The sequence below is a fragment of the Pseudonaja textilis genome, chromosome 2, assembly GCF_049901715.1.
Source record: "Pseudonaja textilis isolate UNSWEBS1 chromosome 2, rPseTex1.2, whole genome shotgun sequence".
NCBI classification, from domain to species: Eukaryota; Metazoa; Chordata; class Lepidosauria; order Squamata; family Elapidae; genus Pseudonaja; species Pseudonaja textilis.
Window position 1 is genome coordinate 74690829 of NC_141991.1, and position 13682 is coordinate 74704510.

Sequence of the window (13682 nt, forward strand, 5' to 3'; positions counted from 1 at the left end):
CCACCGGAGGGTGCAGGTTGGAAGCCCCTTTAGAAAACCTCCTGACTGAAGGGTGATGGGATAAGGAAGGAAGCGAACCCCATGAAAGAACCGAGGAGAGGGCCTCAACCTGCCTGCGTAAGGTGTTGGGGCCAAACCTTTCTCCAGATCATCTGAAGGAATCTAAGAACCTCTGCCAACTGGGCTAAAGCAGGAGAGAGACCCCCTCCCTAAGGCACCATCGGGAAGGGCCTTCCAGGTGGCATCATAGATGCGCCTTGTGGGAGGTTTGCGAGATGCCAGGATAGTGAAGATGACCCTTTCAGGAAGATCAGCCACCTCTAGCCGCTGCCGCTCAAGTGCCATATGGTCAGCTTGAGCCACTGGGGCTCCGGGTGGAGTAGAATCCCCTGATGAAGGGAGATTAGATGGGCTGGGATCCTCCACGGAGAAGCCACAGACAGGTTGACCAGGTCTTCAAACCAGGGCGTCCTTGGCCAATAGGGTGCCAGGAGGAGGAGCTCCGCTCGTTCCTCCAACATCTTCCAAATTATTGCCGGAAGGATGGGAGCAGGGGAAAGGCATAGAGGAGACTTTTGGGCCATCTGCACTGAAGGGCATTGGTCCCCTCCGCTCCCTGGCAAGGAAACCTGGTGAAGAATCTGGTGACCTGGGCAATTTGAGGAGTGGAGAAGATTCCAAATCTGGGGGAAAGGTCCCTGAATAGAGAAGGAGGAATAGACCATTCTGCCTGGTTGACTAGGCTCCTGCTGAGCCAGTTGGTCTGGGAGTTGTTGATCCCGGAGAAGTGGTCCGCCGAGATCGACAACAGGTGTTGATCTGCCCATGACCCCAACAGTAGAGCCTCTCCCATGAGGGCTCTGGACCTCATCCCGCCTCCATCAGTTGACATGAGCCAGGGTGGCCATGTTGTCCATAAGGACTAGAACATGAGAGCCGGTCACTGAATGCCTGAAGTGCTTGAGAGCTAGAAAAATGGCTCTGAGCTCTAGCCAATTTATGGGAAGGACCTGCTCTGACCTGGACCAAGGTCCTGAGCTATCTGGCCCTGCATATGGAAACCCCAACCCAGGAGGCTGGCATCGGTGGTTATCACTAGCCTGTCTGGGACCCTGAAAAGGAGTCCCTTCCAGATTAATGGGGAACACCACCAATTGAGAGATTTCCAGATTTGTGGCGGGAGCGGGACATTGATGGATGAATGGCTGGTTCCTGCTTGTTGGTAGGGAAGCCGGAACCATTAGAGTGGACAGGAGTAGAAAAATCTGTGGCTCTGGAGATATGACAGGGTAATTTGCAGATCCCGATGGGCTGCATGGATGAAGGAGGACAGAATCAAAATGTTGTCCAAGTAGCATTGGATCCTCATTGGAACAGAAAGCAGAGATGCCATCAATGCTGCCAGAACCTTCGTGAAGACCCTTGAAGCCAATGAGAGGCTGAAGGGAAGTGCTCGATACTGGTAATGGGTATTCTGATAACAGAAATGGAAAAACTGGAGATGATGAGGCCAAATGGGGATGTGGAGGTAAGCCTCAGTGAGATCAATGGAAGAGAGGAGGTCGCCCTCCCAAATGCTCTCTAAAATAGAATGCAGATGCATTTTAAATAGCCTGTATTTTACAAATTGGTTGAGAAATTTTAGATCCAGGATGGTTCGCTACCCCCGCTGAGGCTTTGGGAACGATGAAAGGCGAGAATAAAGCCCACGTCCCCATTGAGAGGGGGGAACAGGTTTGAATAGCTCGGATTTCAAGAAGGAGTTGAACGGACTGATTCATGAGGTCTTGCCTTGAAATGTCTCAAGAGACAGATCAAAACAAAAAAAATTTGGGGGGGGGGCTGCATTAGGAAGTCCAATTGTAATCCTGACCTAATAGTGCTGAGCACGCAGGCATCCGCCGTTAACTCCTCCCATTTGGAGGCAAAGAAGGCTAGGCGACCTCCGATGGGTGGGGAGAATGAGGGATTACTTACAACCCCCACCCTCCCGAAAGGGCTGTTTATCAGTATGAGGAGCTGGGCGATAGTCAGCTCTCTTCCCAGAGGAAGAGAGAATTTTACGTTTATCTCTGGTTTCAGTGAGATAAGGTTCCAGAGCATCGCCAAAAAGCTTATCGCCCGCGAATGGAACTGAAACCTGCTTCCATTTACGGTGTGACTCTGCCTGCCAATTTCTGAGCCATAACAGTCTTCTACATAATAGTCTTCTGCTACTGAAGATGCCATGGCCCTAGATGCAAATTTGGCAGAATTGAGTGCATCTGCAGTGAATTCTGCCGCTGCGATAATCTTATTAAGGCCTTGGTGAGACCGAAGGCCAGATGTAGGCAATCTAATCTGGAGTTTGTGTAGCCACCATATGGATGCCCACGTGAGAGTGCCAGAAAATGGGAGGCCAGAACTGGAATGTCAGCAGAAGGCACTGCTACGGAATTGTCCAGGGCTGCGCTGATGTTGTAGAAACGCTTATCCAGAGAAGATGGGCGAGGACCTGCCGAAGGGGAAGCGCACTATTCCTTGACCATGTCCAGGAACAAAGTGGGAAAAGGCAAAACCCCTGCATGCACTACAGGCTTGGAGAAGAATGAGTCTCCCTGGCTAGAGGGAATTCCTTGTGGCTCAGGAGCCACTTCCTCTGGTGACAGCTTGGCAGTGACCAAGGCCATGCTGAGTAATGACCTGAAGAGAGAACGATTGAAGACCAATGCAGAGGATGTCTGCTCTGGGTGAGAGTCCTCTTCCTCTGAAAGATTTTGGTCAAAGGTCTCGCCCTCTTCATGTTCTGAACGAGGAGTAACTGTGTTCAGATGGTGAAGCCCTTCCTCCTCATCAACCTCCTCCCATTCTGGTAGAGAAGAATGGACCCTGAGGTCCTGGGGCCTGTGTAAATCAGGGTGATGAGCCAACTTATAGATTGAGAAGGGAGAAGGGCCTGAACCCTTTCCGGAGGTCGAAGGATTTGCTTGAAGCCTTCAGCCAATCCCTGCCTAATGGCCAAAGAGACAACATCTTGGATATCCCCTGGTCTATGCTCAAAGGTAGGGGCAGAAGGACAAAGGCCCACTGCTGAAGGAGTGAAGGTGGCTTCAGGCCTAGATTGAGAAGATGTTTGAGGCCTGGAGGGAGGGGGAGAAGCATAGGGCCCAGAAGCCTGTTGGAAATAAGGCCCAGATCTGCTTAGATCCTGAGGATCATTATACTGCAAAAGCCTCAAGAGACAGGCTCATAGATAACTTCTCCTCCCCTGGGAGGGCTTGGCTGGGGCCCATAGGTGTCACCTGAAACATGCCGTAGTTGCACTCCCTTCTGTTGAATAGTTCTGTTGAACTGCCTCTCTAGGGCTGCACTGTGCTTTTCTGCCCTCAACTCAGCCTGAGTTGCCTTCTTAGGGGCTAGAGCCTTAGCTCTGATTTTAGCAGCCACCTCCCTCTGGACTGATTAGGTGCGTTGCCTACAACTTTTTCTCTTATTGGCTTAAGCGACTGTTCCACTGGGGGTGGGGGGGAACTCTGCCTGACCCTTATCTTGCTCCATTTGAAGAATAAAGGCTCTTACGATGGAAAAAAACTGTAAATTTTTTGTATTAAGCCCCTTAGGGTACAAATTGGCCCCCGGGCTTACAAAATGGCCGCTCACCTCGTGGTGGAAGGCTTCAATCCAAGATGACCACTGACTATGGGAAACAGGCTCCGAGATTGAAGAATTTCTCCTTAGGCTATAGAGAGCCCCGAGTGAAGTCAGCAAAGGAAAGGGCAGCCACTGGCCACACGATCAGCTGGCTGAAGCTGTTATCGGTTTGCCAATCGCTTTTTATGACCGCTCCAACCGCAGGCGTGGGGGAGGTCTACAGACACTGCCCAACTTGCCTGAACAGCACTCTGGCAACGCTGCTCCCAACCTTGCTTGAAATGAGGAAAAACGGTACTGAAGATTGCTGGTGAGTGTTATCTAACAGAAGCTTTCAGAGACACAGCTACTGACTGAAAGGAGCTGAGTCAAAAGCTGGGGTCTCTTCCGGGGGCTGGCTTTTATATCTGTTTTTCATTCCAATGTTTTTGGAATACTTAGGTTTGATCTTCAAGACATGGGGTCATGGGGTGAATATTTAGCCATTCTAAAGTTCTTTTACACTAAAGACAAAGAAGGTATCCCTGTGGCTTTAAAACTATTACCAGCTAAATGTTTGCCTCAGCTGCTTTATGGTTCCCAGCTAAGTCCTTACCCAAATTATAGGTAAGTGGAAATGGTGCAAACTAAGTTGATCAGAATTTTGTTCCATGTCTCAAAATGGCACATCCAAAAGTAGGTTAAGAGCTTGGTTATTCATTATTAATTACTGGGTCCAGTAGCACTATATTCCAGTGGCTTCCATTGATTCCATCCATCCTATCTGATAAACTACATGGTTAAAAACCTTCCCTTCCTATGGCTTTTCTTTCAAGTTCACAGCTTTTTTGAATTTATTCAGACTAAGAAAGTAATTAGAGAATGGCTCCTAGACATTGATTATCAGAATAAGAAAAGTCTTATTCCTAAATCTATATAAATTCAGTTTAATTATACCAGAGGGAAACCAGCCAATTATATAAATTCATTAATCTCCCCATCATAATTAAAGTTCTTTTTAAGAGCCAAATTCAACAGCCTTCCCTCTCCAGCTCTACATGCGAAATTTAATAAAATGATATGCCTAGCTGAATCTACCCTTTGATGAGGATTCAATTGAACCCAACTATACTGTGATATTCAAATAAGTCTAATCTTTCCTCCCTCATCCTATGTTCCAGATTGGCCTGAGGAATTTTAAGACAGTTTTTTTCAGTTAGATATGAAAAGTCCCTGTTACAATAAAAAGGCATTAATATCAAATCTCAACTTTTTGCTTTTTCATAATAATATGAACAAGCCATTTCTATAAAGATCTGTCAGTCTAATTAGTAAAACCCAAAGTCAGAGTTTTATTCTTCTCCACATCAAGCACAAAGTTCAGAAGCAGTCTCTATGGGGAAACAAAAGTACAGAGAGAGTAACAGAGTCAGAAGTCAACACTTTCTTTCTTTTTTTAATCTTTCCTCGCTGCTCCTTCCCCTTTCGCTCCCCACTGCTTTCCTATTTACTTTGTATTTTACATTACTTTATAACTCAATAAAAATGTTAATGAAGATTAAACAAAAAACTGAAAAAATATATAGATATGAAAATACCAACCAAAGTGTACTTGTAACTAAATTTTGTGTTATAGCCCTGCATGTGCATAAACAATTGGCCTGGAACATATGTTAGTAATTACTTTTATATTTGTATCTTATAATTCTCATAGATGCTATGATTTATATTCAATTTATAAATTTTAATAGGATGATTTATGCCTTTTGGTCTAATTATTTTATAAATTGAATGTTTACTCCCCTTTTTGATTGAGATACTATTTTATTCAAAAATTTTAGTTTAATAACATGCACTATTGTACCACTTGCTTACTCATAACTTATTTGTGCACTTGGTTTTATTGCATCCTTTCTCTTTACCATTTTTAAAAATTTGGATTGATCATTGACTGAAATAAATTAATCTTACAGAAAAGTACTTGGTCTTTAAGAAGAAAACTTCACCAAAATGCAAGAATTCTTGAATAAACTACAATATGACTTTTTAAAAAAAATATAGGAACCTTGAATTGTTTTATAGATAACAATACCTTTTGATATAATGAGATAGTAGATAGCAATATCAGTAATATCTGCAAGATCTGGTCTATTATAGTTTAAGATGGTAAAATGCTAAAATATTTTTTTTTACTATTGTGGTTTACATTGAGTCTTTAACATTATATTTCCAATAATTAGCTGAAATGAAAAAATCCAGAAAAGTGTAATGTAATGGCAATCTTGGACATAATGAAAACTAGATAATGGAAATAGTTAGTCATGTGTTAAGAAGACATGACATCCAACAAGTCAAGCTGTTTTTCACTAGCTTCAAAGAACCTACATAAAAATGACTCCATGGTAGAGATCATGTAACGGTGAAACGATTCTTTCAAAAGCAGAAAATATATTGAAGCCCCTGAACCTTAGTAGGAAAGAGCATAACTATAAATATACAAGCATATATTTACAACCATTTCCAATTTTAAGTAGTAGAAATAAACGATAGAAAAATGAGGAACTGATATTAGAGTAAACAGATGTTGTGGTAATAAACAAGGAAGCTATTTTCAGTGCACAACATAAATGAATTTAGTTTTCTAGCAAAATACAGCCTCAGTTAAGCTTCTTTCCAGACCTAATTATGTTATAAGTAGACTGTGCTTCAAGCAATTGAGACAAATAGTATTGTAGGTAAGCAGATGCTGGACAGGAGATTGTCCACATGGGCATTTGTGTTTGTGCACCTATTACAAAAAAAAAAAAAAACCTGGATAAGTGAAATTAATATTTGGCTTAAGACTCGTGTAAAAATTGAAATTCTTTTCAGAGTAATTAAGAAACTTCTGTACCATGCAATTTCTCTCTTATACGAAAACAGAATATTTTCCCCATTCAAATTCTATGTTATCAAATACAAAGGTTTTATACCTCTGATTCTGAAACCTTGTTACACACAGTATATAATATCCTAATCATGCAATTTATTAATTTCACAATAATTTCAAATTAATTTCACAAATTAATATACACAATACAGAAAAGCAAGGATGAGTTATTAATGAGTTAATGATTAATTTTATATCTTATATCATATTCTATTCTATGATATGAATATATAATCTTATCATATCATATTCATATGCAAGTGTATGAGGAAAAACTGAGAATTCCAGTTTTGAATACAAAGCCCAAGTTGTCCAGTAAGCATGCAACGAGAAGTGTTCAACAGTAGTTGTTTAAACTTATCAAAATGTTTGTCTTAAAAAAAAAAAAACCTAAGCATTAATATATTTTTAGCCTTTTCAGGTAGCTCGCCAAGACTAAGTTGTCAAATTTATTTTTAAGCCAGATATTTTGGGGAATTATTAATGCTTTTTCCCTGAATAGTCATTTTGAATTATAAGTGTTTTAAGAATAGAAATTCGCAAGTTTTAATATACAGGTAGTCGTCAACTTACAGCAGTTCATTTAATGATTGTTCAACGTTACAACAGCACTGAAAACAACGACCTATTACCGATTTTCACACATATGATCATTTGCAGTATTCTCATGGTCACATGATTAAAATTCAAGCACTTGGCAACTGGCTCATATTTATGAGTCGCAGTGCTCTGGGATCATTTGATCACAATTTGTGACCTTTTGAGAACCAAAACCAATGGGGAAGCCAGATTCACTTAACAACCATGTTACAAAAGTAAGAACTACAGATTCACTTAACAACTGTGGCAAGAAAGGTCATAAAATGGGCAAAATTCACTGAACAGAAGTTTGCTTAGCAACAAAAATCTTAGCCTCAGTTGTAGTCATAAGCTGAGGACTACCTATACTGACTTCCAAATATTTTCAGTTTAACCTAATTGACACTGCAGGATGCTAGTTGTTTAGCCAATCAAGATTAAATTTATTTTTTAAATTCAAGGTAAATTAATATAGTTTAAAATTACATCACTACTCCACTAATTACTGTATGTTTTGTAATATTTGCTTAGTATCATACTTCAGTCTGAAGTAGCCAGATTGTCTAGAGTATTTAAGCAGAATGCTCTCACAATATAAGCTAATACATCTTATTGCACTAGAAAATTATGTGGCTAGCTGTTAGATCTGTGTTATATGTGAATCACATTACTATAAATGTGCAAACTATGGATTAATGCAACATATGACTCACTCTCCTGGCTGAAATAAATGTTTCATCTAGGTGAGTGAGATTACTAAAAGAGGGCTGGAATGCTTTGCCCCTGACGGTTCATTCAGTTTCTATTTGAAGACAGAAATCTCATTCATCACAGAAAATAGAAGAGTTCAGGCAATAGTATGAAGGATTTCATCCATCCTCATCTACACATCTGCTATGTTTCCATTTTGGGCATAGATGATGTAAAAGTCCTTTTTATTTGTCTAATGTAAGACCCAAGGAGTTGGTAGCAAAGCTTACTGTATAAAGGATTAAGCCTTTCCTCTGCTACCAGCATGAGGTATTGCTACATTAAACATACAGATAGTGAATTTTTGGATATATTATAATAAAGTAATTGCTGTCTTGCATGAACAAACTTCACTTTTTAAATCAGTCTGTGATAAAGGGAAGATGCGCCCTTCCTTCCATCTTGCTTTGCAATTTATGATGCATGACTAAGATAGTACTTAAAACCATAGGCTAAGGAAGGAACAAAATTGTCCACAATGGTGGACAGATTAAAGGAAGGAGGCCTAGTTTCTATGTTCCATGAAGAAAAACGGCTCTTTCAGTAAATATATTGTAAATAGCAATATATTGCAAAAGAAGTGTGTGATCACTTCAACTCATCACCATCAGTGAAAGCCTCTTCTAGAATACAAGTGTAAATCACAAGACATTGTTCCCTCTTATCCTGTGGGATTATTCACTATACTAATTTTTATTGATAAATGTTGACAAAGACCGAAAGTTCCATATATCTATTATTACCATAAAAAATAAGAGTCTTATAGTTTGAAGGCCAGTTACTTTATAAAATTGAACTTCAAACCATCCTATTGTTCTGCCATTTAGTTTAAGTATTATAACTGGAGTTCATAACATCATGGCTCAAACTCATCTCAGCTAAAATAATATTTTTCATATAAGCTTATAGATTTCATGAACAAATGTCCACTCCATCAGTGCAGCACCTATAAAACAAAAATTAAAATGTACAAAATCACATAACTTGTATTGGACACATAGTAAATAGAGTATGATACCCCAAATCAGCACAAAGGATCCTGCGTTCGGAAACTAAATCTCAACATATGGCTACACATTTAAATTATATTTCACATTCAGTGAACACAATTTAATATATACAAATTCATTTCATTTAGAAACATTCTCTACATCCCTGATTTAACTTTTCCACCAAAGAAAAATTATCATACAATAGTGTCAACTGAGTTTAGTTTTTCTTTTACAATAAGAACTGTAAGTTTCTCATTATGTAAAAACCATTAAGGAATCAAGAAAAAAATGAAGACATAAAATATTAAAAAAGATTATCTGTCCATATATTTATTTTAATCTGTCCTTCTTTCTCAATAATTCAGATACATTTAACAGATTGAACATAAGTGTGTTCAAAAGTTCAAGAATAAGATACATATCAGTCACCTTTATGAACTGATCCAAGAGATTCAGACGAAAAAGGAATAAAGCTTTAATCCACATGTGAATGATTTCAAGAATAATATGAATAAATCTCCAGAGCAGGCTTCAATCCTAGCACACTCCAGAGTCCACTCAAATCACTAGGGAGAACACAAGGTGGATAGGTAATTCTGTAAAATTACTGTTGTGAAAATGTTGATAAATCCCCAATTATGACACCTACTCTAGGATAAAAATAAATGCAAAATACAATACAATCACCAGTCAATATTTGCAAATCTTTCACATGAAACATTAATCCTCTTGAATTTTAAGTCTGTTATCAACCTGATAACATAATTTACTGTCAAAATTTATAACTATTTAGAACACCGTTCACATCTTCATTTGAATGTTTAGCATAATCACATGAACACAAAGGGTTAACAGTATAATATATATCTAATATATATCATTATCTAGTTTATTAAGTTAATATTGAGAAATCCTGAAAATCTGAAATGATTCAGATATTAACATTTATAATATTTTGGAAAAAGTTATCAACTCTCTTGCCACATACTATGTAAGATTAATAATTACACCGTTGCAACAGACAACAGGTAAGTTACTGATAAGTTAACACAAAAGTTTATTAGCAAACATTTACAGGTTAAATGCTTACATATTCAAAATGGCCAATATGGAAATAACACCACATATGGAAGTATCACATAAAACATGGCTTCCAAAGTGCAATTTACCATTTTTGTTGCCCAAGTAGGCTTTTCCTTTATTCCCAACCATAAGAAAGTTCAGGTTTCTCACAACATATTAGCCTTTAACTGAATAATTCTCTCTACTCAAAGAACAGGAAACAGTCTTATTTTTATATCCTAGCCTAGCCTCAAACATTTGCATTTGAGTTCTCCAGCTTACACTTATGTGTGAGGTTTGCTGTCTCTGTCAGCCAGCTGTCTTTCTACACATACTCAACTCCTGCCCTTATTTTACTACATTGGCTAGCACAGCTGCCTATCATTTCAGCTAATGCTCTTTCCTTTCTATTTCAGACACAGACTGTCTATTGTCACATCCGTATTATCAACTAAGTCTTTCAGCACCCTATAGTGCAAGCAAGTCTTCAATTTATCACCAACCATATAGATCCTGTTCCCAGCAATCAGGCTTATTCTAGAAGTCGTAATCTATTTTTTCCTTCAGATGGCAGAGAGACACTGCTTTAGTGGTAGAGTCCCCCCTTTCCCTTCACTTCTTCCTAAATAGATCTAAAGAATTGCAGCAGCCTTCTGTTGGGTTAAACCAGTTTCATCTTATGTCATTATTCCCTCAATTGCTTTTGATATATACTATAAACGGATACTAAAAGGATATCAGAATGAGTAGAATTTTGACTGTTTCCTAGTATGATTTGATTGCTTATTGTACCTTATGACTATTATTAAGTGTTGTACCTTATGATTCTTGACGAATGTATCTTTTCTTTTATGTATACTGAGTGTATTTGCACCAAGACAAATTCCTTGTGTGTCCAATCACACTTGGCCAATAATAAAGAATTCGAATTCTAAAAGGATATCGTGCATCCTACTGGGTTTTCTTTTGTTGTTGTTGTTGTTGTTTTTGGCAGACCAAGTTACTTAATGAGCTTCCAAAACCTAACCGAACGTCAAGGAAAAGCTTCTCCCTCGCGCACCCACCCACCCCTTCCTCCCTTTTACCACCCCAGCTCTTGTCAACAAGGACTGAGCACACGTCACTTCCTCCAGAACCTTCCCATAGCTTCCAGGAAGGCTCACCCGCCCCTTTTAGTGCAAAACATCCATCCTCTTTCGCAGACTCAAAAACTTTTTCTTCTTAGGGAGTCGGCTGATCCTTGCCACCCCTCAAGAAGGCTCCTGGCCTCCCCTAAAAAAAAAAAAAAAAGCCCCGCTTTCTGGATCCATTCCGTCAGGTCTAAAGCTCCCAGATCGTCATCCCCACCACCATATTTCTCTCTCTCACTCACTCCACACACGCCCCCGTAAAGATTTAAGAGACCCACCCCGGACGGCAATAGATGCCTTTCGAGCGAAATGCTTCGCCAACCCCCGTTTCCTTCCGGTCGCGCTGGCAGACCCTCTTCTTCCCCCCGCATCCCCTTCAGAATTCCTCACCAACCGCTCCACCCAATTCATGCCTCCCACCCTCTCCCGGCTGGCTGGGTCCCGCGTTCGTCCCCACTCCCTCCCTCCCTCCCTCCCCTTGAGAACAACACCTCCCTTACTCTCCTGAGTAGTAATTCTCGCTTCCTCTTCTTCGCCCGCCCGCACTGACTACTACGCTGGCTCTCTCGGCCCTCGAATACGGCCCCCAACCTTCGCTCACCATCTGCTGACCTGACCTCCACAGCACCCATCATCCCCATCCCCGACGTCCCGACCCAACGGTCGGGTTTCCTCGCTTTTCCCGCCCCCTCCCCCAGCTCCGGGATATTAGCGCCCGCTTCTCTCCACCTCCCCGCCGCCGCCGCCGACCTTTCCTCCTCCCAGCAGACTCACTTCGGCAGTCATTAACCCCGAGGAGCCCCGACCGTTTCCCTCCTCCTCAGTTGCCCCCCTCCGCCCCCTCCCGTCTGTCCCCAGGCCGGCCGCCCCCCCCCCCGCCTGATCGATCCTCCAGAGGGGGGGGGGAAACGGAGGGAATGAGCGGAACAGCCCCGCCCGCGCCTCCCCCTCCCTCCCGTACCTGTAACTGCAGCATCCCCGTCTCTGAGCTGCCGGCCTGGCTCTTTGTTTCCTGCCGCGGGCCGGACAGGAGAACTGGCTCCCCCCGCCTCCTTCTTCGCCTCCTCCTCCTTTTCCTCCTCCGCCTCCTTCTCACACTCATTGAAAGCAAACAAGCATCATGGCGGCGGCGGCGGCGACGACGGCACGGGGAGCGCCTAGGCCCGGCCCACATCTCTCAGCTCGGCCGCCCACTCCTCGCCGCGATTGGACGGGCAGCGCGGGGCAGGCTCGGCGGGCGGCTATGGCTGCGCAGAGCCAGAGGGACGCGGGCGGAGACGGGGAGGACGGGCTTTAGCGAGACGCGGCGCCGGCGGAGGAGAAAGAAGCCGCGTCCGCGGCCCCGCCGAAGAGGAGCGGTTGCAAGTCGAGCCATTTGCTGTCTCGGGAGAGAACTCCCCGGGTTGGGGGCGGGGTGGGGGTGTCAGTAGAACCCGAATGGTTGGAGAGACTTCCTATGAAGAAAGCTTAGGGCTGTGTTGAATAGACTTGAAACTATGGACCCATAGATGCAAAGGCAGTCATATTTACTTACTCTGGCAAGTAGGGTAGGCAGTTCATTTAGTGACCGTTCAAAGTTACAACGGCACTGAAAAAAGTGACACGACCATTATTCACAGTTAAGACCTTCACAACAGGCCCGTGATCATGTGATCAAAATTAAGCTGCTTGACAGCTGATTCATATTTATGACTGTTGCAGTGTCCCGAGGTCATGGGATCTCCTTTTGCGACCTGACAAGCAAAAATATTAGGAGTCTGGATGACCATTAGAGGCGGTAAAAGACACAGAAAAACCTAACCTTTTGCTATCATCTAGTGGTTGTCTAGGCTTTTGCCACCAACTTATTGAAGCAGCTATCCTCATAAGGGAAACTTAATTATCAAAAGAAAAAGTATGCATACAGTATTAGCAATATAATGTAACCACAAATTTAGTTATCAGCAAAATAAAATAATAAAGGACAAGGTATGAAAATTACAGTGATTATGTTATAAATAGAAAACCTCAAAAGAATTGACTATATTTAAACATGAACCTTTCTTGAAAACCCTTAATTCAACTGTTGACAATTACATGTACCAACCATTTTTTACTGCAAATCTAGCTTTATTACCATATTACCTTGCATAATCATTCTTTTAGCCAGTCCTCATCCCTAATAATCCATAATTTTTTATTCCAAATCAAATGTCAGTTCTTCCCAGGAAGAATATACATATTTAATACACAGTGCTTTTTCTTGAGTCTTGTCTTGTTAATTTCCACTAAAAATATAACGAAGTGATAGTTTTTCTGTACAGATTCCTGAGTTTCGCCTCCAATAGTAAGAAAATTGCAAATAATCCTTCAAGTGTTATATATATTTTGAGATAATATACAGAAAGCATTCTTTGCTGCATTAGCTTCATATTAAGGTCAGAGGAAGCTAATTTCAATTGTTAAAGCAACCTCCACTGACATTTAACCCCATTCTTCCAGAGAACATGTAAATAATATATTAGAACTATTTCCTGTAAAAGGGTTACTGATTTATTTACTTCCTTGATTTAAAATTTTTATCTGTTTAAATTTTTCTTTCTGCTGTTTTGAACTATGATTTTTCCTTCTTCAGTCAAGTGATTATTATTA

General features: G+C 41.3%; 1 protein-coding gene across 3 annotated transcripts in view; it reads right to left on the reverse strand.

The window, feature by feature from the left end:
- Positions 1 to 12070, reverse strand: part of CNOT6 (CCR4-NOT transcription complex subunit 6) — a 57739-nt gene extending 45669 nt beyond the window's left edge. The window contains exon 1 of one of the 3 annotated variants that reach the window (XM_026696555.2): positions 12013 to 12070. Coding sequence is in view for 2 of the 3 variants with exons in the window: in XM_087924327.1 (XP_087780453.1) it covers positions 10029 to 10071 (43 nt within the window). In the remaining variant the exon portion in view is untranslated. Of the gene's footprint in view, positions 1 to 10028; positions 10214 to 11652; positions 11730 to 12012 lie in introns of those variants that run through there. The other 2 variants (XM_087924328.1, XM_087924327.1) reach the window with 2 other exon arrangements.
- Positions 12071 to 13682: the final 1612 nt, after the last annotated feature.